We start from the raw sequence: 26,890 nt of genomic DNA, 5'->3' as shown, positions 1-26,890 counted from the left end.
ACAGGAAAAACCCTCCGACTGATCTTATTCAATCATTGACACCCACACCTCTCTCTCTCTCTCTCTCTCTCTCCCCCTCTCCGGCCAAGACTTTGTTTGGATCAGAGAGCATCCGCCCCAACAACGCCATGGTTGAAACCAGACGCAGCTCCTCCTCTTCCAAACGCGCCCTCTCCTCCCCTCCTCCAACCACCACCAAACGATCCAAGGCACCCTCTTTATACCGTTCTCCTTTTACAGTTATATTATATATATTATATATATATATATATGTGTGTGCGCGCGCGCGCGCACATACGGGTGTATGAGATTTCTGGGTTTTGTATATGTTCGAGTTTTATTCTACGTATGCAATCTTTGTCAAGATTTGCAGCTGGCTTTGATGGGAAGGGGTTTGGATTTTTTTTGTTTTGTTTGGAATGATCGTTCTCTGAAACTGTAGGTGTCCGAGGCGTCCTCGTCAACCAATGATGTTGGGAGTGCTCCGTTGGCGGAGGATTTGGGCCCGGTAAAGGAATCCGGGTTTGAACCTGGAGAGCCGGAGCTACAATCCCCTGATCTGCTGAACACCGGCTCGCCGAAGCCCGCTGGCGCATGCGACGCGGATGAATGTGCGGATTTCGATGTCCAAGGTGAGGTCTTGGTGTCGCCGCTTTCTTTAGGTGAATAACTTCGAAGCTTTAGCTTTTGCATGTGCTTTTGGGTGTGTTTGATATCTGGGTTTTGTTCAATTGCGCATTTGGGTTTTGGATTTGATTGTTTTCTTTTTTGTTATGGGGTTGGTGGCGGATTCAGGTGGAGCTTCCGTGGATGCCGAGAACTCGAAGGCGGCCGGTATGGCGCTACGGGCAAAGAAGCGCCTGACAAAAGTGACAAAATCGAGTTCGGAAATTGCGTGGGGAAAGCTTATATCCCAGTGCTCTCAGGTGGGTTTTACTTCTTTCTCAGTGGTTCTAGTGATATCTGCTCCTAGTTTCTTAAAGATCTTTTGCAAGAAAACACGTGTCATTTCTTCATATCTGTATTTTTGAATGATTTCTCTTTCGAAGAATTGTATTTATTCTATTTTATTTTTCTATCAAGAATTTATTATCTTTTCTACTGATTTTTTTTCTTATTTTCTGTGGAATCCGGTAATGATCTGATTAATCTTTGCAATCACCTTTATTCTTTTACGAGGTAACCTCCCTCTAATATATATATATATATGTAGTCTCTTCAATGTTCCAATTTTTGGGTTGTCCGACTGTGTGGATAATAATTGGGGGTGAAGAGATGAATTAGTTCGTGAAACTAGAGATATTACGAACAGATTCCTTACATCAGAGAATTTTTATTTCACCCTATATCTAATAAAGGTTTGAGAAGTTACCAACTTTTGTAGTACAGGCAATACATTCTTAGATACCAATTGGCTAAAGCATGAAGAGGTGCCATTTTAATCCTAGTAGCTCGGATTTCTGTAGCTTAATACTCCCTTTTGTGGCATAAACGAAAGGTTCAGATTTCAATTGGAGAAGATGAGGGGGTTCATGTGGTATCTAAGATTGAAATAGAAGGTAATAAACAGCAGAATAGTTTACTGATAAAAAATTAACGGCAGAATAGTATTGAAGTGTGAAAATTGAAGGCTCATTAGAAGAATAGGTAAGAAATTGAAGGGTCTTTGGGCAGAGCGTTAAGGGCTCAAAATGGATAAATAATAAAATTTTTGGACTACTAAACTTTTGAAATACTTAAATGATAAAATTTATTAAGGTAATGGGATGATGTGGCTTAATATAAGCAAAGTAGATGCTTTGATAAGTATATATATATATATATACTTATCAAATAAAATTATATATATGGTAGTTTCTCTCTTCCCATGCCCTCTTTATGCTAGATTGTTTTTCTTGCCTCAAGATACATGGATTCTGTTTTTGATTCCAAAATGACCACTGGAGTCAAAATCTGCTAAAGTAGTTTCAATTCTTGTATTTATTTTGGTGTGATATTTCTTTCCAGTTTGCTAGGAAATTGAGGGGTTGATTTTTTGTTCGTCTCTTCTCATGAGAGGTTGGATTCTAAACTTGATATTGATGTTATATTGTTTTTGAACTAATCTGCTGTTTGGTTTTCCAGAACCCTCACCGGGAAATGCGTGATGCTACCTTCACTGTTGGTCAAGGCAGTCGATGCAATTTGTTGCTTGAAGATCCATCCATTAGTGATAATTTGTGTAGATTGAGGCATATAGAGGTTAGTTCTCTTTACAGTGCAAGGAACTTGCTTTTAATTCCTTTCATGATGGCTCATTATAGTACTGATGTTCGTCTTAATTTTGGATAGCGTGAAGGTTCATCTGTTACATTACTGGAAATCACAGGGCGCAAAGGTGCTGTGCAAGTAAATGGCAAGATTTATAGAAAAAATTCTAGTGTCATTCTAAGTGGAGGTGATGAGGTCATCTTCACTCCTTCTGGAAAACATGCTTATGTATCCTTTATTTTTCCTCCAAATATTTACAGAGTGGCCCATTGTTAGTAATGTAGTTCAGTTTGTAGTTATTTTGAACACCTACAAAATAAAGAAGAAATCCTCGTGTTGTTTTTGATGTGGTTGCTCTGTATGATTGTGTGATGCAATCATGTAATATTTTTATTCCCTCTACAGACGTCCCGCATATTCCTTAACATGAAATCAGATCTTTCAACAGCTCACCAGTGATAATTTAACTACTCCTGTAAGCATATTAGAAGCGCATAGTGCTCCAATGAAGGGGATTCATATTGAGGCAAGATCTGGGGACCCCTCAGCTGTTGCGGGAGCATCAATTTTAGCATCTTTGTCAAATCTTCCAAAAGAGTTATCCTTACTTCAGGCACCTGCAAAAACTGGTGAGAATGTGGAGCAGAACACTGAGATGTCCATACTACCTTCTGGCTGTGGAGGATCAGATGGTCATACCCCAGATATTGACATGAAGGATAGTGCTAATGACAATGGTCTTGCTGGTATTTCGTCTAGAAAGAAAACTGTTGTCCCATCCCCTGATGCTGCCAATGAAAATCCCAATCTTACTAGTCTTGGATTGGATCCTTTTATGGACGCAATCATTGGAAAGGCCCCTGCAGCGAATTATGAATTAAGGCCGCTCTTGCGGATGCTTGCTGGTTCATCTTCAGATTTTGATTTGAGTGGCAGCATCTCTAAAAGACTTGATGAGCGAAGGGAAATGAGAGAACTCCTTAAGGATTTTGATTCTCCATCAATTTTGATATCGACTAGGAGGCAAGCATATAAAGATAGATTACAACTAGGAATTCTCAATCCTGACAAGATTGATGTTTCGTTTGATAGTTTCCCATATTACTTGAGGTACAAAACTGTGCTTTGAACTTTTAATTACGCTTGATCTCATTGGGAAATTACTTGTTTCTTTGGTTTATTTGGCAGTGTTTTGTGCATTCCATGTGTAGGAAACTACACAAAAAGAAAAAAGGCCCCTGACTCCTATATTTCCTTGTTTGATCCACACTGATATTTCCCATACACGATCCACATTCTTATGGATGTTGAAGACTTATCTTGTTTGGATTTGCTGATATTACAGTGACACAACGAAGGATGTTTTGATTGCTTCAGCATATGTTCATTTGAAGTGTAAGAAATTTGTTAAATACGCCTCAGACCTACCTACTGTGTCCGCACGCATATTATTATCTGGTCCTGCAGGTAGTGCTGCAATTTCTATGTTGATATGCTTCTGATTTTTGGGCGTTTTGTTGTTTATTCCTTCCTGATCCTGGATGAGACATTTTTAATTGAATTTTTATAGGTTCGGAGATATATCAAGAAACTCTGGCAAAAGCACTTGCCAAACATTTTGGTGCTAGACTATTAATTGTTGATTCTCTTCTATTGCCTGGCGTAAGCTTCCTTTTAATGTCTTTATATAATTTTTTATTTCATCAGAGACATTTATCTACCTTGTTTTTTAGGATTTTTATTACTGTGTTTAAGCCACAAATTCTCCCAACTACAGTTTTTTTGACATTTTGAACAATGAATTAGATTCTCTAGGTTGAACTCCAATTTTGTAGTTTTATAGGTATCTTACCTTTTTTCCTCCCTTTTTGTATCATTGCAAATAAATTTAGGGACCAACACCCAAAGATTCTGACACTGTGAAAGAAGCTTTGAGGACTGAACGAGCATCAATTTTTGTTAAACGAGCTGCACAGGCTGCTGGGTTTCAGCATAAGAAACCAGCTTCTAGCGTTGAGGCCAATATTACAGGTGGTTCCACATTAAGCTCTCAGGCTATGCCGAAGCAGGAAGCATCCACTGCATCATCAAAAAGCACTACACTCAAAGCAGGCATGTCATTCCTTCCCCCAGTTTACTGTAACTCTAAGATATGGACACTTGATTATCATTTTGCTTGGCTGTTATGATTATTTATGGTTCTGTATTGCTTTATTTAGTATACATACTGATACTCTATAGCTGAGTTATGTAAAATTTACAGGTGATAGAGTAAAATTTGTGGGTACATTACCTTCTGGAGTTTCGCCACTGCAAAATGGTCCGTTAAGGTATTGTTTCCGCATGATATGATATATAGTATCAAATACCATTTATTGGCATATAAGGATTGATGTGGGATGAAGGTTTTGTTTTGCCCATTACGTACTTACATAAAAAAGGTTCCTTTTTTTTAATCATTAAGGTGTTAGAATTAAATGCCTTTGAGACTTTGTACTCTAAAGATTTTGTTGGATTTTGCACAGAAATGTGCTGATTTGCCTAACAAACTTTTGATATCAAGTAAATCTAGTATATTTCACTGTGTGGAACCAGTTTAGTACTAGAATTCTATTCATATTGGTGCAAAACGGAAAATCATTTTGCAAACATTGTTCGAACGAGGTGATTGGAATTCTGTATCTATTTAACTGAGTTGAATTAAACTCCAGTACTTGCACAAAAGGTAGTGATATGTTACTAATTCTTGTGTTGAGAGAGTGACTAATGATCTCTTATTATTTAGTTATACCCATAACTTAAGTATGTTTGATGTGAAGTTAGTGGTGTCCTATCTAAAACACCTTAAATTCTTAATTTATTCTCTTCTTCTTTATGTTCTTTTTTTATTTTTATTTTTTTTAATGCCTTTAGCAGGGGACCCACAACTGGTTCTCGAGGCAAAGTTGTTCTTGCTTTTGAAGAAAATGGTAATTCAAAAATTGGGGTCAGATTTGATAAATCAATTCCGGATGGAAACAATCTTGGTGGCCTCTGTGAAGATGATCATGGCTTCTTTTGTTCTGGTGATTCTTTTATCTTGTATTCTGGCTTTCCATGTGCCTCAGTTTTCTGTTATCTTGTGTGACTTGTGCTGTAATCTGCAGCCAATAGTTTACAACGCTTAGATGGTTTTGGAGGTGATGACATTGACAAGCTTGCTATTAATGAACTCTTCGAGGTACTTCCCACTCTTTACTGGTCCAAGTGGTGGTGGTGTTTTAGAATCCAGGTTTAAGGTGTCTCATGCTTGTAGGTTGCATCAAAAGAAAGTAAAACCAGCCCGTTAATATTGTTCATGAAAGAGATAGAAAAGGCTTTGGTGGGTAGCTCAGATTCATATACAGTCTTAAAGAACAAGCTTGAAAATTTGCTGGAGAATGTTGTGATAATTGGCTCCCATACCCAGATGGACAGTCGTAAGGAGAAGGTAAGAAATTGATTGTTTCATTCTGTTGGTTTGTTTGTAATTGTAGGGTATTAATTATATCGTCCAAGATTTATATATGGCCTACTGCTGAATTACTGTTCCCACTTGATGTTGGAAATTGTGTTTCCAGTCCCATCCTGGTGGACTTCTATTCACAAAGTTTGGAAGCAACCAGACAGCTTTGCTTGATCTTGCCTTTCCGGTATGCTGACCTCTGCCATTTCTTTTGCATTTTTTCCCACTTTGTAGCATGTGGGTGGATGTGTGCTTCAATGTGCATTTGTTTGGGTGTCTTAGGTGTGCTCTCTAGCTTATAAAGCTCGTCACTAACTTATCTATGTATGTATAGATTTTTATTCAAACTCTTTTTTTTATCATTTGTGTTTATTTCGAAAGCATTCTTTTTTAATTAGATTTGATTCTAATGAGTGTTATAAAATTGTTCTCATGCATAATGGTGCATACTTGGCATCTCCTTTAGTTGCATAGTTTTTCAGTGTTGTCATTTTGCATGTATGATTGGGAGATTCAGGTTCTCTCTTTTAAGTGCACATTGACATGGGTGATATGTATGGTTGGGACATTATGGGTGAGTTCTCAACATATCCATATGATAAGTGATAAGGGTAGGTGGTGTATGGGATCCCACATTGTTTGGGAAGGAGAAGTTCTTGCTCTTTATAATGATTCCAATGAGGCTCCAATTCTATTGTTGACTAGTCATTTTGGAATATAAGTCATGTGACTTGAGTCTTCCATTGGGGTGTTACAAATGGTATCAGAGTCTACCCTAACTGGAAATGTGAGACTTTTAGCCTGGCAAGGATGTCGAGAATTTAAGGGGGGGGGGGATTGTGATACGCTATATGTAAGTGATAAGGATAGGTGGTGTATGGTATCCCACATTGTTTGGCAAGGAGAATTTCTTGCTCTTTATAATTGTTCTAATGGGGCTCCAATTATATTAATGACTAGTCCTTTTGGAGTATAGGCCATGTGGCTTGGACCTTCCTTTGGGGCGTTACAAACTATGGAGAAAACATAGTTGTCAAGGCTGTCTGGTCATGAATGTATGTGCTGTGCCAAGGGTTTATCATTTGCCTATTTTTGTGTAACCATGCTTTTTTATCATAATCATGCCTAACATGAAAAGAAATTTTGGTTCTAGGAAAGTTTCTATCAGGTTTTTCATGACCTTCTTGTGACAGATTAAACTATGGCTTTTCATGGGTGTAAGGGCAGATCCTACCCTTGAGTTTTTGGTCTCCAGGGTGGGATCTTGAGATTTTCAGTGAGCTCCTTTTATAAGGTGCTAATTTATCAATGTGCCCATAAATTCCCTTGGAAGAGCATTTGGAGATCTAAGGTGCCTAGTAAAGTTGCAATTTTCTGTTGGTTGGCGTCCCTTGGAAATATCTTTACCACGGATAATTTGAGAAAGCATGGATTATTTGTTGTGGATTGGTGCTTCACATGTAAGAAAGATGGTGAATCTGTTAACCATTTATTTCTTCATTGTGAGGTGGCTAAGACTTTGTGGGTTGAGATTTTTGGTAGGACGGGAATTACTTGGGTGATGCCTAAGCAAGTGGTGGATCTTTTAGCATGTTGGCAAGGTTTTAAGGGGAGTCATCACATTGGCAGTATGGAAGATGATTCCGTCATTTTTGATGTGGTGCTTGCGGTTGGAAAGGAATGGGCGATGCTTTGAAGATACAAAGCGCTCGATGGGAGAACTTAGAGAGTTTTTCTTTAGGACTTTGTGTATTTGGGCTAAAGGTTATTGTATTGAATGGAGATAATCTTCATGATTTTCTTTTAGCCTATTCTAGTTCCTAGCTTGTATTTAGGTGTTTTCTCTTGTATACTTCTTGTTTGCTGGGCTATGTCTATTTACTTGTCAATAAAATTTCTTATTACTTATAAAACAAAAGAATAAGAGTTTTTGGTCTCATGCTGTTCTGTAGCATGCATAACGGTGTGCGTCAAAGTGGATGTTCCATGGTCTAATATAAATCTATCAATTCACTAAGGTTCTCAGTACACAGCTGGTAAAAGCTCTCAATTTTGATTTCTTGATGTGATGAAAACATGTATACTAATAGATGATTAGAAGGGTTGTTCTAGGGTTTAACTCTTACGAGAGGAATTCATGAAAATTGGCAAACTGAGTCTCCAGGGTCTTGGGTATGCATTACGCAGCCAAAGCCTTTTTTTCTTTTTTGGTTTTCCTTGATGCTGTAACATGGACAGCATCATGTGACCATAACTTGCTTTGACTTTCATGGATAAAGTTTGTGTATGCATGTCCTTGTATTATGACATGTCTAATATGCATGAGATCATGATTCAGAGGCTGTTTGAGGCAGTATACCGATAGAGCAATGACTAGTTCTTCATATTAGAGGTTTGATTCATGTATCTTGGTCTGGTAACAGCATTCAGCATGGTCTTTTGATGTGGTAAAGCATGTATGTTGTCATGCGTCTACTGTGTGATTGCCTTATGGAATCATGGTATAAACTTGACAAGCTGGCTCACATAGAGTGGATAGGTTATAATGGTAGTCATAGGTGCTATGTCCCACATTATCTACTTACTGGGTGAAACTGGGCTTTATAAGTGATTATAGGGAATTTTTAAATTGTCTAGTCTTCTTGAGGTCTGCTGATGTGTGTTACACTTCTTGGGAGCTGTTATGGCAAGACATTTTGGACGATGGCTTAATGCATCCTAGGAGGTGTTTGGATATCTGGATGGTCATGGACTGGGCTACAGGAGTTGGCTCTGTAAGGATCTAATATGGAACTGCCACCAGCATCGAATGTTTAATTGGTTGGCTTTATTTAGTATGTTGCATATATATGCACTGTGTTTGGTGTAAGTTCTGAGCATGGAGTTGTGTGCATGTGCACTATGGATAGAAATGAGGCACTGCAGTTCTACATGCCTTTGCTCTTTGAGTGTGTGCTTGATATTGTTTGCTTTCTGAATGCTTTATGCTTACACATTTATTTGGGGATATGCATAATTATGATGTGTATGCACTTGGTAGTTGGGTTGTAGCATCACTTGCTATGATTTATGAACAAGGACCCGCGTCATGTTATTTCATGGACATAAAGATGTCAGTCATAAATATTTAGACACCGTGAGTCGTGGCAGGGGGTGTGATATATCCTTAACTAGGTGTGAGTCATGGCAGTGACATGCCACTGGCCTTTATTATTGTGGAAGATCATATGACATGACCTTTGGTTAAGTGCCACGGCGGCAAGGTAGCCACTGACCTGATTTCGGGTCAATATTCTACTTATGGAATAGTAATCCTGTCTATAATGTAATCTCGTCTATTGTGGTCAAAGGAAGGGCTTGGGATGAGCTGTAGACATGGACCTTCTAGGTTTGATTTTGTGCTCAGAGTTTCCCTGAATTTCCTGATACATGGTTTGGCAAGCGAGATCGTATGTCCAGCGTTTACTCCTAATGGGTAGGTAGGTCTGACGGGGCCTGCCTTGTTGAGGCTCCACTTCATCAAAAGAAAACTTTTCTATTGTGTATATAATTTTCCATCAGATTGTAAAATTCCATTTCTCTATGATTCTTTCTCTCTCTCTCTCTCTCTCCCTCTCTCTCATGCGTGCATGCACATAAAAATAAACTTAGATGTACATGCACTTGCACAGATGCGCATCAGTGCAGTTACTAGTCGATGTGATCCAAACAATGTTGCTATTACTTCGTGTCCAGGATAACTTTGGTAGAATGCATGATAGGAGCAAAGAAACCCCAAAAACAATGAAGCAACTCACTCGACTCTTTCCCAACAAAGTGATGATACAGCTGCCTCAGGTATTGAGCCCACCTTCGTTTATGCCACAATGCTGCTGCTGTTATTTTCTGAAGCATCTTATATTTCTGTTCTTTCTGACAGGATGAAACTTTACTTTCGGACTGGAAGCAACAGTTGGAGCGTGATGTTGAAACTCTGAAAGCTCAATCAAATATTGTCAGCTTTCGTTTAGTGAGTATCATCTGATCATGTTGTTTGGGGATCTTACTTTCTCCTAATATTACTATATGCTGATAGCTATTTCTGCCTAGAAGATGAATCCAGGCTTATGACATTATGACTTGGACATTATGACTGAGTAGTGCATTACGACATGTACATTTGTCGCATAATTTGGGCCTAGTCGGAATTAGACGCCCATTTATGAATAATATCTGAGGTGGTTAGTGTGATCCATGTGTACTTGGGTTGTGACCTTTAGTGCCTTCAATAAAATTGAATTATTTATCAAAAAAGAAAAAAAGAGTATGATCTCTGTCTCTGTCCGTCTGAATCTCCCACACCCACACGAGGGCATGCATTATGGGTAGCCCTGGCGGACTGATGTGCCTTCTTATTTACATGTTTATAAATCTTAGGTTACTTCCTCATCAGCTTTGGAAATTCTTAAAACTTATATTTCCTGGAAATTCCTGGGTTATATCGAGCAGATTACTTAATTATTATTTTCTATTGGTTTTTCATTTTAATTTATAAATTATATTGTCTGGTATAATTTGTTTCACCTATATAAAAAAAGAGTTTGGTTGACTTTGTGTTAGTGTTGGATATTTACAAAGTACCTTTTGGTTTTAGATTCTCAACCGAATTGGCTTGGAGTGCCCTGACCTTGAAACTTTGTGTATTAAAGATCAAGCCCTTACTACTGAAAGTATGAATCCCTGGTCTCAATTTTGTTTTCCTGAATCATGCAGTGATTTTTACATTGATATAAACTTGTACTATCATTTTTCCTTCAAATTTTCTTATGATAGGTGTGGAGAAAATAGTAGGATGGGCTCTAAGTAACCAATTTATGCATCATTCTGAAGTGTCAGTCAAAGATGCTAAACTTATGATTTCTTCTGAGAGGTAGCCCTAGTGTTTCTAATTGTGGTTATCATTGCTTTGAAAGTTCATAATTAATCAGTTAAAGTTGGTTCATCTCTCTGTTGTCCCGTGTTAACATTATTCATGATGGTTTATTTGCAGCATTAAGTATGGGCTGAACATTCTGCAGAGCATTCAAAATGAAAACAAGAGCTTGAAGAAATCACTTAAGGTAAAGTTAACATCTACTTTTATATCACAGATTTGATTGCCACCTCTCCCATTCATTTCTGAGAATTAAATATACTCCTATTTGTTTGAGGTTTGATTCAGTTTAAGCTCAAAATTTCTCAGGATGTGGTCACCGAGAATGAATTTGAGAAGAAACTTCTTGCCGATGTTATTCCACCAAGTGACATTGGGGTTACATTTGATAATATTGGGGCTTTAGAAAATGTAAAGGATACTCTTAAGGAATTGGTGATGCTTCCTCTTCAGAGGCCTGAATTGTTTTGTAAAGGACAGCTGACTAAGGTGAGAAGCTGTACTTTTTTTTTCACTAGTTTCTCCTACCTTTATTTTCCCATGCGCATGTCTGTTTTTTTTTTTTTATTTTTTTTGGGGGGTTGATCTTGTGTGGTTTATTTTATATCTTATACATTCAACTTCTTAATATGGACACTCATTTTACAGCCTTGCAAGGGAATATTACTCTTTGGGCCTCCGGGTACTGGGAAAACAATGCTTGCCAAGGCAGTTGCAACTGAGGCCGGTGCAAACTTTATTAACATATCAATGTCAAGCATTACTTCAAAGGTATTTATGCATATAGGAATGGCATCTGCAATCACCTTTTTAGCTTCTTTTGAACATTAATGATGTCTCTATTGCTTGCAGTGGTTTGGCGAAGGGGAGAAGTATGTCAAAGCAGTTTTTTCTCTAGCAAGTAAAATTGCTCCTAGTGTTGTTTTTGTTGATGAGGTCGGTTGAATGCATCGACTTTTATATTTGATGTAGTTAGTTTATTCCAATTCCACCCTCTTTTTTCTCCCGGGAATGGGGGGTGGATTGCCATATCCCTCAGAATTTCGCGTTGATTCCTCCTTCTCACCCTCCAAAAAATTCATACATTCAATTTTTTTGCAGGTTGATAGCATGCTAGGGAGACGGGAAAATCCTGGAGAACATGAGGCTATGCGTAAAATGAAGAATGAGTTTATGGTGAATTGGGATGGTCTGCGTACAAAGGATAAGGAGCGTGTGCTGGTACTTGCTGCTACCAATAGGCCTTTTGACCTTGACGAGGCTGTTATTAGGAGGCTTCCCCGGAGGTAAACAAATTGTGCTTGTCATTACTTTGTTCCACCATTTTTTCATAAGTCGTCACTTTGTTCCATTTTATTTGGCTTAAAACAAGTATCATTCAGTTCCTATATACCATTATCATTTGCAGATTGATGGTCAATCTTCCAGATGCCTCAAACAGAGAAAAAATTCTCGGAGTCATTTTAGCAAAAGAAGAGCTGTCACCTGATGTTGATCTGGAAACAATTGCAAATATGACAGATGGTTATTCTGGGAGTGACCTAAAGGTTTTCCTTATTTTATCTTTGTTATCTGCTTTCTGTCATCTGGATTAGCTGGATTATTAATTAATTTATTAGATTTTGGGTTCATCTGTTTACATTTCTGGTTGTAGAATCTATGTGTGACTGCGGCACATTGTCCCATTAGAGAAATTTTGGGGAAGGAAAAGAAGGTTAGTCTGATAACTTCCTGGGATGTGTTATTTTAATTTTGATGGCCTTTTATTTTTGGTGTGCTTCTTTTGTTTATGAGACCTTGCATCACAATTTGCCAAGGTTAATTTTCTATTTGGTATAAATTGGTGTAAATTGTATTCTACTTTCCCATTGCCCTTTGTCAACAAGAGGAAAGCATGCTTCTTCCCTTGCAATATGGTATTGTATCTACTTGGAATGAACTGTACAATTGACTAGTATGATGTTGTGTCTATACCACATGGATGCCCTCTAAGATTTATTACTAGAATAATTTTTCGTTACTCTCTCTCTGGTATTGGCTTATTAGCCAAATGCCAGTTCATCTTCAAAATTTGAAGAAATAGATATGTAATCATCTGCATTGGAGTAGTCAAATACTAGTGGCTTCAACTATGAGCTATAGTATTTTAAGTGTTTCTTCATATTTGAAGATGTACCATTCATCTTCAATAGTAATATTTTATTCTAAAATATTAGACCCAACTACTTTAATACTTTTCACGTTTTATTCTAAAATTTGTTTGTTGAATAATTAGGTTAAGGAAAAAAATTAGTTGGGAAATAATAATTTAATTAATATTTAGTAATTATTAATTAACATATTGTTAGTGTAGGAAAAAATTTAAAATAATATTATTAAAAAATTAATATTATATTATTATTTTGACTAATCTAATGCGGGGTTATGGCTTGAATGATTTTGGATTTATGGAAAACATGTACTTTTAGTTAAATTTTGGAGATAACTTTTGAGTCTTTGATGAAGCCAATGCTAATGCTCTTAGAGCATATATATATATATATATATATCTTATTTTTGTGGGCTTCGGCCATTGTCTTTAATGGAACTAGTGTCCATGATTTTCTTGTTTCTTTTTCTAGTTCCTGACTTGTAACTAGGTTTAGTATTTGTATACTTCATGTGTACTTGGGCTTTGCCTTGTCACTTGTCTTAATAAAATTTTCTTATTCATCAAAAAAAAAAAAAAAAAGGTTAGAGCGTATATAATATTTAAATCCACAGCATACTTGTAAGCTGGTCTTTAGATTTCATAAATTGTGTAGAAGTTTCTTTCGTCAGAATCTTATCTCGAATGAAGTCCGTTTTTTAAAAAGTAGATCAGAAGTGATAAACAAAGCGCATGTTTATCACAAAATAATGAAAAAATGTTGTGCGTGTCTCTTGTGTGAGGAGTTTGAAGAACTACTTATGGTTTTGCTTATTGATATCGAAGCCAGCCACTCCTATGTGAGGTTGGGTTCTACCTCCAGAAAAGGTGTAAAAGAGAACAGAGAATTGAAAAGACTTTCCTCATCTATAAATTATGAATCTAGAGATGGCCATTCTAGCCGTAGAAAAGTTGAGGGTGGGGTGACTTCTGTTTCTTTATGAAGCCTAAATTGATTTCTTGGAATGTTAAAGAGGGTTGAACGATGCTGACAAGCGCCCTATAGTATAAAAGACCTCTTCCAAAAGTGATTGTTTGGAGGAGACCAAGCTGGAGTCGATTTCTAGAAGATGCATTTGAAGCCTATGGGGGTGCCACCAATTGGATTGGTGGATTACTGCTGATTTGGGACAGAAGGTTGGTGGTGAAGATCGAAGTCTATGTAGAAGAATATACAGCGGCCTGTTCCTTTTCCAAAGTTCCCAAAATTCCATTTTGACCTAGAAACTTAAGGCTTTGAGAGGGGACTTAAAGCTTAGGATTGACCAGACTTTTTGCAGTGTAGAGTATCAGATAAAGTCTTTAATAGAAGAGCTGCAGGTTTTTGACAGCGGGGAAGAAGGAGACTTTATCTGTCAAAGAAGAGACTAGGAATAACCAAGTAATAAGTGACCTGTAGCGGCAACATTATCAGAGGTGTGCCGGAGGCTGGAGGCAGATGTCAGAGGCTCTCTGGTTAGGAGAAGGTGATAGGTGCGTAAAGTTTTTCCATCTTGTGCGAACTTGAATCAGAAAAACAATTCGATTAATATGCTTTTGATTGATGTCTCGATCTCTATTGATAAAACTTAGATTAGGAGTCATATCATGCAGTTCTATGATTGAATGTATTTTGATCAATTTCTTAGAGGCCTAAGTTGGATGGCCTAGCTTTTGAATCTGTTGGGGAGGAGTCGTCCTTAGGGCTTGAGAGGCCTTTTGAGGGGATAGAGGTTGTTAAAGTGTTTAAAGCTTTGAACAATGAGAAGGCACTGGCCCGGATGGTTTCTCTATAGCTTTTTTTCAAACATGCTAAGATGCTTGAAAAAATTGAAAGGGGGTTAGCTGGTTGAAAGAGGATCTACTTGTCTAAGGGGGGAAGGTCTAAGGGTGGAAGACTAAGGGCAGGTTTGGGACACAAGACAAAACACAAAATTCTCATCTTATTTCATCTCATCATTATACATTTTTCAAATTCCCATACAAAATGTAATAAACAATTCAACTTTTTCAAATCTCAATACACATTTTTCAAATCCCAAAACAATAATAATATTAAAATATAATATTTTAAACTTAAAAACAAAACACAAAATTCTTATCTCACTCTCCAAACCTGTCCTAACACTTTAAAAGAGTACATTGTCCAACCTGCCCACCTATTTCCTCTCTCTTTTTCCTCTTCCGGCAAGGGTTGAAAAGAGAATTGGGAGTTATTTCGAAATTTCTTATGGAGAGGCAAAGGTGAGAAAAAGAAGTTTCATTTGGTTAGTTGGAAGAAGGTTTGTCAACCATTGGATCGTGGTGGTTTGGGGATTAAAGATTTAAGGATTTTTAATAGAGCTTTACTTGGGAACTGGCTTTGGAGATTTCAATTGGAGAGTAAAGCCCTTTGGAAAAATGTGATAGAAGTGAAATATGGAAGTTTGAGGGGGAGGTTGGTGTACTAAAGCAGCTAGTGGAGTTTACGGGTTTAGTTTGTTGAAATTTATTAGAAAAGGATGGGATTCCTTTTCCAATAATTTCAGATTGAAGGTTGGAGATGGAAAGAGGATTCTCTTTTGGCATGATCTGTGGTGTGGGGATATTGCTCTTAAGCTGGAATTTCCTACCCTTTTCAGAATTGCTAGGGATCATAATGCAACTATTTATGATTCTTACTGTAGTAGTAACAACAAGGTTGATTGGAATATCATTTTTAAAAGGGATGTTAATTATTGGGAAGTGGATGAAGTTAAGGCTTTGCTGGTTAAACTCTACAGTTCAAAGTTGGTGCTAGAAAGAGAGGATAGCATGGTGTGGATTCCTGCTGGAAATGCCAAGTTTTCAGTTTCAACTTATTACAGAATTTTGTCAAGCCAAAGTAGTAGTGTTTTTCCTTGGAAAAGTATATGGAAAGTGAAAGTTCCCTCTAAGGTTGCTTTTTTCTGTTGGGTGGCTTCTTTGGGCAAAGTCTTGACTACTGATAATCTTAGAAGGAGAGGTATGTTTATTGCTGATTGGTGTATCATGTGTAAAAGGGATGGAGAATCTGTAAATCACATTTTTCTTCACTGTGAAGTGACAAGATTATTGTGGAATGAGGTTTTGAGTTGGACAGGATTACATTGGGTAATGCCTAGAGAAGTGGTGGATTTATTGGTAGGGTTGAAGGGTTTGAAGGGCTGCAAGAAGGCAGCGAGGGTTTGGAAGATGATTCCTCCTTGTCTTATGTGGTGCATTTGGCTTGAGAGAAATGGGAGATGCTTCGAGGATAAAGAATGCTCTTTGGGAGATCTTAGGGATTTTTTCTTGAGTACATTGAGTTCTTGGGCTAAAGCTTTTGTAATGGTGGATAATTTCCGGCTTCTGTTTTAGTTTTTCTGGTGGCAGTTTCTTTTTGTTTTTGGAAGTAGTAGGTGTTCCCTTTGTATACGTCCCGTATACTTGGGCTTATGCCTATTTCTTTGAATAAAATTATTACTTTATCAAAAAAAGCATGCTAAATAAAATAAGATCTTATGTTGGTGCTCTATGATTTTCATGTTTATTGTAAGAGTGAAAAAAGGCTTAATCTACCTTCATCACTCTTATACCCAAATGAAAAGGGGGTTGTGGATGTTGAAGATTACAAACCTATTGGTTTGGTGAGCAAGGTTTACAAGATAATCTCTAAAGTTCTTGCTAATAGGGTGCATATGGTGGTAGAGAAGATCATTGAAGCCCTAGAAAGCATTTTTCAGAGGTAGACAAACGCTAGATAATAGGTTGTGTTTGTTAAAGGTTACAAACCTATTGGTTTAGTGAGCAGGGTTTACAAGATAATCTCTAAAGTTCTTGCTAATAGGCTGCATTTGGTGATAGAGAAGATTACTTTGAAGCCCTAGAAAGCATTTGTCAGAGGTAGACAAATGCTAGACTTTGTCCTTATTGTCAACAAGGGTTAGGAAACTGAACTTAGATCCAGAGATGGGTGTATGTTTTATGAAGTTGATATTGAGGTTGTGTTTGTTTCAGCTGAAAATATTTTCTGGGAAAACATTTTCATCTCTTGGTCTGTTTTGAAAGGGCGTAAAAGAGTGGTCAATGGGAAAATCATGTGCATGAGGTGCGAAGTGACTTAGCGCTCTCCCGGCCAGTAAAGTCATTTTCCACTCCTTGCTTTACGTGTTCTTCTTCACGCAGGGAATAAATAGTTTTTTCACTCAAATAAGAGAGAATATTTTGCTGAAAGAATTGTACTATTACAAATTATCTTAAAGATTATTAGATTTGATCTTTCTCCCTTACATGCTCTCTCTCTATTCCTTCACTCTGCATTTACTGCGAATATAATTTTTTTTATTTTATTTTTGCGAATAAATAATATTAAGAATTATTAGATTGATTTTCTATTTTTCTTGAGGATATTAGTATTATGAATCAAAATTATTAATATATAGTCATATAAATATAGTCATGGTTTTCAATGCAACCAAACACCATAAATTCTTTTCCATATAATTTTCAAGGTGTCAACCAAACATCAGAAAATCAGTAGTTCTTCCAAAAAATATTTTCATCTGAACACATTTTCCTATCTTCCTCATTTTATATCGAAACAAATGCAGCTTGAGAAGGCATATATGATCATATCAGTTGGTAGTTCTTTGTGCTTGTTGGGGAGATGTGGCTTTGAAGAATTTTTTTTTTGATTGGCACTAGGTGTCCGAGAACAAAGTCCTGACTAATCTTGGGGGTGCATAGGCCCTCGGTAAGAAGTTTCCCACAAGTACACCTTGGGTAAGTTAGGGAAGTTCCCCTAGTCCATGGCCCCTAGAAATTGTTTGCACCCAAAAAGATTTGAATCTTAGACTTGGAGGGAGCATGCCACCAAGTAGGGGTGAAAGATTTTTGGTCCAAACTAGAAAAATCGATCGGACCGAACGGTTTGGTTCGGATGGACTGGACCCAAAATCATGTTGGTCCATGGTGTATGAGAAATTTGGTTTTCTGTCCGGTCCCAAGATGTTTTTTTGGACCGGACTGAATCGAACCAAAATGTTTACATATAAATTTTTTAAATTTTTTAAATATTTATATATATAATATTATTTGATATAGTAGTTGTATAAGTTAATTATGTAATTTTCATTTAATATATTTTTTTTAAATTTATTGATCAGAAGAATAGGCAAAAGCCCTAGTATACGGGACATATACAAGAGCAACGCCTATGTGTGCTTAATTTAGAGATACAAAGATACAAGGAATTCATGAAATGAAAAGCAGTCAAAATCAATTACAATCGACCAATGAAATATAGTATTGAAAAATAGAATTCTAAGCTCCTCCGTTGACCGCGCTTGATCTTCAAAACTTCTTTCGTTCATTTCCCTCCAAATACACCACCATAAACATATTGAAACCATCTTTCAAATAGAGGCAATCTGAGAGTTACCCTGGATGGCTTTCCAAGAAGCAAGGAGGTCCACTACCCGTCTCGGCATCACCCAAGCTAATCCCACCTGAGCAAAAACTTCCTTCCACAATGTCCTGGCAATCTCACAATGTAGTAGATGGTCAACTGACTCTCCACTCTTTTTACACATACAACACCAATCCAAGACTATGATTCAACATTTCTTTAGATTGTCTGGAGTGAGGATCTTCCCCAAGGAAGCTGTCCATACAAAAAACTTTGCCTTTAGGGGCGCCTTTGTCTTCCAAATACTCTCCCATGGGAATGAATTTGCACCATGTATTGTCATGGCTTTGTAGAAGGAGCAGACTGAGAACTACCCTATCTTAGAAGGGCACCAAAAGATCTAATCTTCAGCTCCCGCCAACAACTGGGTGGAGTAAACTAGGTTATAAAATGCCGAAAAAGCCTCAATTTCCTAATCTTGTGCATCTCTAAGAAATGTGACATTCCGTTGTGGAGTGCCGTTAGAGAGTATGAAGAGGTCCGCAATTGAGGCTTCTTTCTTGCTTGCTAAGCCATGAACTTGTGGAAAAGTTTCCTTGAGTGCCATATCGCCACACCATACACCGTGCCAAAATCTAATTCTTGATCCATCATCCACTTTAAAGCGGGTATATCTGGAATATTTGTCCCAACCTCTTCTTATGTGCTTCCATAGCCCCACCCCATGAGGCCCACTCACCTCCTGGGTACACCATCCTCCCCATGGTTCTCCATGCTTCACTTCAATGACACTTCTCCACAAAGCCCCCCTCTCATTGTGATATCTCCATAGCCACTTATCAAGTAAAGCTTTGCTGAAAAACTGCAAGTTCCGAATACCCAAACCTCATCCAATCTATCACCATGACCATATAAAATATAAAATAACAAATGCTATCAATTAACTAAAATATCATATGATAATATATGTTATTATATGTAGATATATACTTTACTATTTACACCCAATTAAAGTAATTAGGTAATTTTTTTTAAGATACCTAAGTTGCAAGTAAGCATGAATAATCTATGGACAATGAAATTATTTAAAATATTCATTAACCATATATAAAATGTTAGAATTTTAATATAGGCCATTATAAATACTAAAGTACTAAGTTAGTAACTATCAACATTATAAATATCAAATACCTTGGACTACCTTTAAGCTTTGACAGACCCACTAACAATCTCTATAATGATCTTCTAGATAAGGTACAGACTAAACTTTCTGGTTGGAAAATGAAACTTCTATCTCAAGCTGGTAAAACTACTCTCATTAAATCGGTAGCAAGTTCCATCCCTACGTACATAATGTCCAGCACTCTCTTACCCAAGACAATCTCAAAAAAATTGATAAATCCCTCATGAGATTCTGGTGGGGTTTTGACCCCAAAAAATCCCACAATTTTACCCCAAAATCTTGGAAATATATTTGTAAACCAAAGTCCATGGGAGGTTAATCTTGGAAAGATTAACCGCCCATTTCAATAAAGCTTTGCTCTGCAAATTGGGTTGGCACCTGGCTTCGAATTCCACCAGCATATGGAAGGATCTCATCACTAGTAAATACCTGGAGCATTCCTCATGGTGGTCGGTACAAATCAAATCCTCTGACTCTAAATTCTAGAAAAGCTTGCTTAATCAGAGAGAATTTCTGTCCTCCAGTCTCTGTATGCAGATTAATAATGGATTCAATACCCGAGTCTGGAAGGACCCTTAGATCCCTACTCTATCTCCTCCAATACCAACACTTTCAGCCATCCCCTTGCCACAAGACCTATTTATGAGTGTCTCTGAGCTGATTCTTGAGGAACCAAGGAGATGAAATACCATTCTTATACAAACACTTTTTTCTCAAGAAACAGCCAATGAGATTGAAGAGATCCCTCTTGCTCAGTTCAATTTTTTTAATATTAGGGAGAGCATTCTTCAAGGAAATTCTCGGTTAAATCTGCATATGCGGCTATTGTTTCCCAGAATAATATTGAAGTGGTGGAAAATGATAAGAGTAGTTGGAAAAAAATGTGGTCCATGAAACTGCAAGATAGACTAAAGCTCTTACTCTGGAAAATTTTCAATAATATTCTACCAACAAGAGCCCTTTTGAAAAACTGCCTCTCTTTCTGAAGAACAATCTCAGTGTCCTATTTGCAACTCAGCAGAAGAATCCGCCTATCACCTTTTCATTGAATGCCCTTACTGTAGAATTCTTTGGAGACAATCTTTTTGGCCTCTAAACATCTCCTCTATTGCTCAAAGTCTCCAAGAATGGATTAGGTGTATATTGGATCCGACCTTTAAACTCCAAATTCCGAATTCTCATGTCCATAAATTTCAAATTTTTGCCATGATTGCCATGGATAACTTATGGTTCTATAGAAATTAAATTGTGCATGAGTCTCATCATCTTTCTATAGAACAATTTGTTAGTAAAGTTGAAAGATCATACAGTGACCATTGTAATGCATGGGTTTTAAAAGAAAAAACTGATATTCTAGAAAGAAATTGGAACCTTCCACCAGCTGGAAAAGTTTTAATTAGTTTTGATGTGGCTATAAGACCAAATGGAAGTACACTGGTTGCGATATGAAGATCACGTAATGGAGATATCATTTTCATTGTGGCCGACCACCTTGAGAGTTGCAACCCAAATCTAGGAGAAGCAATGGCAGCTTTTATTGGAGTCAAAGAAGTACTTTCCAAACATATCAAGAGCATTATAATAAAAGGGGATTCTCAGAGAACAATATCAGCATTAACAGAGCCAAATCATATTCAAGATTGGATAACAGAAGGAGTCATAAGAGACACAAGAATAATGTTGGACAAGTTTGAAGACTGGGAAGCCAAGAAAATACATTGATCTCAAAATCGATGCGCACATGATATTGCGCAATGGGCAGCATCCCGTAGAATTATTGGAAGCCTCCCTCTCATTAAAATTCCTCAATGCCTGTTGGATTTTCATAGTTGGAAAGATCCACCAGTTGTAATATCTTAGTTTTAGCTTTGTTTATGTCTTTTGATATGTTTGTAATAGTATATCTATTTATTAATGCAAGTTATTTTCCTGAGAAAAAAAAAACATCATAAAAATAATTATAATTAATTATTTTTTAATGAGTTAGTTACATAATCCACATTAAAGAGCTCACTTAATTTTAATTTTACTAATTTAATTAATTTTTTGTATTAATTTATTTGCCAAAAAAAGAAAAAGAGGAAAAAAATGTTGATGGACTGATAGCTAACGGTTTGGTCCGGTCTATAGGGGTAATTAGTTTGGTCCGACAAAAAGGGTGGACCAAAGTTTTTGGTCAGTTAAACACCCCCCCCCCCCCCCCCCAAAGACCGATTGCAGTTCTACCACCAAGGCCATCTTTACCATTTGAGCCAACCCCTAGGGGTGGTATTTACACAATGCACAATTCAATTTTGTTAAATGGAATTCCTTTGGTTTTTTCAGTGTGGTTTGTGGTAGGGAGATCCATTGTCTCTGCTTTTATTCATTGTCATGGAGGCACTCGATAAGATGTTTTGTACCTTGGCTAACTGTGATTTTATATTAGGTTTTTTTTAGTGGGGAATAGGAACTGTGTTTTAATTACATCTCGGGGTGCCCTGATGTTGAAGTCTTCTCCTGCAAGGGATAATGGTGTCAGGAGATCATTGGATTTACCTTCCAGTGTTGTCGGCGAAGGCAAGTTTTGTTCTTTGTGTGCTACTAAAGCATTGATATCGCCTACTCAGTCATTGAAAGGTGTTTTGGATCTGGGGGATGTGCTGGAGAGTGAAAATATAGAGGTGGAGGTGAACGTGTTGGAGCATATGACTTCTTCTGAGGATGGAGGTGCGTTGGTGCAAGATATGGTTCTATCTTCCTGTTTGCAAGAAAAAGGAAAAACATAGGGGGTTAGGGAAAGTCCAGATGTCTGAGGATATGCAGATGGTGCTAAGGAATGGAGAATGTACCAAATCTTGGGGGCACCAAGGGAGGGAGGTCTCTGATCCAGTTCCTTTATGCTCCCTACCTCTGCAGTTGACATGGTAGGTTCACCATTGAAGAACAATTTCGGGCTTTGCTCATAGGCATTGAGTCGGGTCGTTCTTTGTTAGCAAAATCAGCTTCAAATAAGAAAGGGAAAGAGACTTTCATGTTCCATAAATTATGATTTGAAGGAAGGAAGCGTAAGCTAAGGAAGATCTAAGGGTGGGGCGACAAATTTGTTTTTATGAGACCCAAGATCTTATCCTAGAATGTTTGGGGGCTTAATGATCTCATTAAGCGCCTTTGTATCAAGAATTTGTTGAGGCTTTGGAAGGTAGATATTCTTATGTTTGCAGGAAACTAAATTGAGATGGGTTGGCAGAAGTACTATTAGAAGTTTATGGGATTCTTTACTTGTGGGATGGTGGTTCTTGCCTCTAAAGGGGCATCGGGCGGTGTGGGATATGAGAGTAGTGGAGACTATGGAGGAGTGTATGGGGGAGTATTTGGTGGCTTGTCATTTTAGAAATGTGGAAGATGGATTTGAGGGGGACTCTAGCAGGAATATATGGCCCAAATTCAGATGGTAGTAGAAGACTTTTGTGGGAAGAGATAGCTGGTTTGCATAGTTGGTGGGATGTTCCTTGCTGTATATGAGGGCACTTCAATATTACTCGCGTTCTGAGTGAGAAATCAGGAGAATCTAGTATCATTTCAGCTATAGGGGAGTTCTTGGAGTTTATCTTTGAGTTAGATCTGTTGGATGTAACTCTTGCAAGGGGTGCATTTACTTGGTCCAACAATTGGGTTTGGAGGCCCACTTTCCGAAGGTGTATCAGAAGAGACTTTCTTAGATTTGCTTGGATCATTTTCCCATTCTTTTGAATTCTGGAGGTATTCATGGGGTCGAAGATATTTCAATTCGAAAACATGTGGCTTAAGGCCGATTGTTTCGTGGACATGGTGAAACAATGTTGGTCATCTTACCAGATGTAGGGTACCCCAAGTTTTATATTGGCAAGCAAATTAAAAAGGCTTTGAAAAAGGCTTTGAAGACTTGGAATGAGCAAGTCTTTGGGAATGTGGACAGCTGAAAGGAGTCTTTCTTTGAGGAGTTGTAGGGTTTGCAGAATAGGGCAGAGGGTAGAGATCTTTATTTGAGGAGTTGCAGGGTTTGCTTTAGAACTTGAGAGGGTGATCTTGATGGAGGTTTCGTGGAGACAAAAAAGTTGAATGCATGGCAAGGACAAAACACCTTGTTTTAATTGGCACTGGGTGTCGGGGAATAGTTGGGTGTCGGGGAATAGTGTCCCCCACTTATCCCGGGGGTGCACAAGCCCTCGACAAGGAGTTTCCTGCAAGTGCACTTCGGATAATTTAAGGGGAAAATCTTGTAGTCCGATGGCCTCTATTGATTGTTTGCACCTAGTGAGATTCGAACCTTGGACCTGGAGGGAGCATACCACCAAGACCAAGGCCTTTACCACTTGAGCCAAACCCCTAAGGGTTAAAAAAAAACACTTGAAGTATTGAAATAGTTTATAAACTACAAAATTCCTTTAATTCTAGTGATTTCTCATTATGGAAAGTCCTATGGCTTCTAAAATGCTACCATTCATCTAAACAACGCGTTTTTTCCTTAGCTTTTGTCTGCTGTGTCTTGATAGCTATTTTTTGGTGGAATTACTAGGAAATGGTTGAATTTGATAATGATTCTTACCTCTTCTAATCTGTCCATCTTTGTCAGTACTCTTTTTAGTCCTCTTTTGTAGCTAGTGATATTTATATCTGGTGCTATTTTGTTTGAAATCATTGTTTAACCCTTTGATGTTGGTGTTCTTGTTTATTGACCATCTTGTATATCCTAATTGAGGTTATGCATATAAATATTCATTGATCTTTTACTAATATTCCAGGAAAAGAATGCGGCCTTGGCAGAGAGCAAACCTTTACCTGCATTGCATAGTAGTGCTGACGTTCGTCCTCTGAAGATGGAGGATTTCAAATATGCACATGAGCAGGTAAGATGTATTTTTTAATCAAAAATTTCGATAGTTCGTTTTGACCCCCCCTTCAATTATCAGTTGAGCAGTTTTAAGAAATAATAATGATTTTTTGTTCTCTGTTTTTTCCCTGTGTGTAAATTACATTGGATGATTAGACCACAATCACCATGTGTTAAAATTTGGACTTGTGTTTTGTTGACAATTTTGCCAATGTTTGTGGTTCTAGGTACTCTTATGTAACACTCCACTAAGTCCAACATCAAGTGGGAAATGTTTTTGGCTCTAGTTAGTCATGTAACAATCCACTAAGTCCAACATGAAGTGGGAGGTGTTAAAGTGCATTGAGTGCAAGTCCCATGTTGGTTCCGTACAACTTGAAAGTGGGCTTTATAATGAACCCAAAGAACCTTTACAAATGGTATTATTAGACCGACCTAGTAATATCATGTGGTGCTAATCACTCATTGTGACATAGGCCTTAAAGAGAATGTAAGGGATTAGTGTGAAGGCGATTATAACAATCATCTAATATAGTACCTCGGATCAGATATAGAAAAATGGTGAATGGGATCCCACTTTGAAGGCAGAAGTTTTTGCCATTTATAATGATTCAAAAGGGGTTCCATTTGTAACATTGACTTTTTAGAGTACATGCTTAGATGTGGCTTGGACCTTCTGTGGTCATTACAAATGGTATCGATGACAATTTTGATAAGAAGTGTGGGACTTAAGCCGTGCCATGTGATGGATTAATGCAGCCCTGATCAATGCAGGCCCAAAGTTCAAGGCAGGGTTGGAAATTTTTCAAGCCCATTTGTGGGCTTGGGTTGAAAGCTCCCATTCCGAATGAAAGAGGGGAAAATACACCCTTGAGCTATCACCTTTTTATACTTCCTATGTTCTTGGGGCTATGTCAATTGCGAGTTTGTTAATAAATCTTTGATGCTCATAAAATAAAAGATGGACAAAAAATAGTTGATGCGGAAGAATCTTGACATTGGTTCTTAAAAAATGCTGCACATGACAAGTTTTTGGTTGTTTGAGGGTGTAGTAGTTTGGGTGCCACATTGGCAAATGAAAGATAGTTTGGGTTACAAAGAGTACTTTGCCCCCATTTCAATTTAGGTCTAAGTAGGGTTGAAGTTCTTCCCATAGGTCGATCCCACATATTAGAGATAATTGCACAATACAATAATATTTGTGTAAGAAGAATGGGGAATCAGTGGATCATTTACTATTGCACTGTGAGGTGGCAAGAGCATTGTGGGATGAGGTTTTTAGTAGAATTGACATGGCTTGGGTGATGCCTTTGAGGGTGGTGGATTTAATAGCTTGCTGGAATGGTATTCACGGTTGACCTCAGGTGGTTGCGGTTTGGAGGGGACGATTCCTTTATGCCTTATGTGGTGTATTTGGATGGAAATGAATGATCAGTGCTTTGAATTTAGAGAGCACACATTGGAGGAACTTTGAAATCTTCTTGTGCACACCTTATTGCTTTGGTTTTCAGCCATAGTGCTGATTGGAACTAGTGTTCATGACTTTCTGTTTTTAATTTCTGGTTCCTAGAATGTATTTAGGTGTTTTTTTTATACTTCCTGTATACATGGTCTTCGCCTACTTCATTCGTATTAATAAAATTTTCATTTTACTTGTAAAAGAACATAATAATATTTGTAAACCAAATGCTCATTTCTGATTGCTGCTGTTAGTAAATATACATGGTTGTTTTGCTTAGTTAACCTATATATAGCTAGAACTTTCTTATTGGTTATCTATTGAGTTTTATGTCTTACATACGTGTAATGGTTTTTGTTTGGTATTTGAGGTATATCAATTATAGTTTTATATCTTTCTAGCTCCTTGGTATGTGTTGTAATTCTAGTCTTGTCAATGATGTTCAAGTATAATTTGTTCAAGTTGCTCTGTTGGATCCCAAAAATGAACTCACAGCCCACCTCGGGATCATGTGCTAGTTTGACCCAAAACTGACCTTGAGAAGTTTTGTACAAGCTGAAGCGCAAATTGAGTTGTACAAATTGAAACTCAAGTTGGGCTGGGTTAGGGCGTAAGTTTGGAATACTTGGGTTAACCAGCCTCACATTGTCGTTGATATTCTCTATATTCTAGGGAGCTTGAAGACAATCTCATCGATATCATACATCTTAATATGCAGGTGTGTGCAAGTGTGTCATCAGAGTCTACAAATATGAACGAACTCCTGCAGTGGAATGACCTATATGGAGAAGGTGGATCAAGGAAGAAGAGATCTTTAAGCTATTTCATGTAGAGGAGGTATCTTCGTGTATATCAGTTCTCTAGATCATTCTTCGCCATTATAAAGTGTGGCAAGATTAGGGACTCATAATTTAGTGGAAATTCCATTGCTGGTCCTTGCTCCATTGTATTATATATATCTATATATATATATATATAGGTTTTTCTTTTTCTTTTCTTTTCTTTCTTTTTTCTTTTCCTGTTGTTTTTTTATCAATCTCCTTTACTTTTTTGTTAGGAATTCTTCAATTCCCAAAAGTTTAACCAACCATAGTCTTCAAATTTAATCTGTTTCTTCTCGAAAACAAAAATTGTAAGTTTAGCATAATAAATTGCAGTAAGTGTATATTAATCATGCCAATTTTTTTTTCCGCAACC

General features: G+C 37.5%; 1 protein-coding gene across 3 annotated transcripts; it reads left to right on the top strand.

The window, feature by feature from the left end:
* LOC108985655 lies at positions 1 to 26,858 on the top strand. Of its 3 annotated transcripts, none has more exons than XM_018958030.2 (27): positions 1 to 209; positions 443 to 632; positions 796 to 926; positions 2,125 to 2,241; positions 2,332 to 2,478; positions 2,687 to 3,360; positions 3,596 to 3,717; positions 3,821 to 3,912; positions 4,143 to 4,362; positions 4,514 to 4,580; positions 5,164 to 5,315; positions 5,397 to 5,470; positions 5,546 to 5,719; positions 5,850 to 5,921; positions 9,470 to 9,571; positions 9,654 to 9,743; positions 10,368 to 10,443; positions 10,547 to 10,643; positions 10,764 to 10,833; positions 10,956 to 11,135; positions 11,295 to 11,417; positions 11,499 to 11,582; positions 11,748 to 11,932; positions 12,055 to 12,193; positions 12,301 to 12,360; positions 24,146 to 24,250; positions 26,412 to 26,858. In XM_018958030.2, exons 1-27 carry the CDS (start codon positions 129 to 131, stop codon positions 26,523 to 26,525), a joined length of 3,738 nt encoding a protein of 1,245 aa, XP_018813575.2. In that variant the 5' UTR covers positions 1 to 128; the 3' UTR covers positions 26,526 to 26,858. The 3 variants fall into 3 exon arrangements, with proteins under 3 accessions (XP_018813575.2, XP_018813574.2, XP_018813572.2); XM_018958029.2 differs by having other exon boundaries at positions 443 to 662; positions 5,167 to 5,315; XM_018958027.2 differs by having other exon boundaries at positions 443 to 662.
* Positions 26,859 to 26,890: the final 32 nt, after the last annotated feature.

This window comes from Juglans regia, chromosome 8, assembly GCF_001411555.2.
Source record: "Juglans regia cultivar Chandler chromosome 8, Walnut 2.0, whole genome shotgun sequence".
Classification (NCBI taxonomy): Eukaryota; Viridiplantae; Streptophyta; class Magnoliopsida; order Fagales; family Juglandaceae; genus Juglans; species Juglans regia.
The sequence above is the reverse complement of the archived record's forward strand: the minus strand, read 5'-3'. Positions and strand labels throughout refer to the sequence as shown.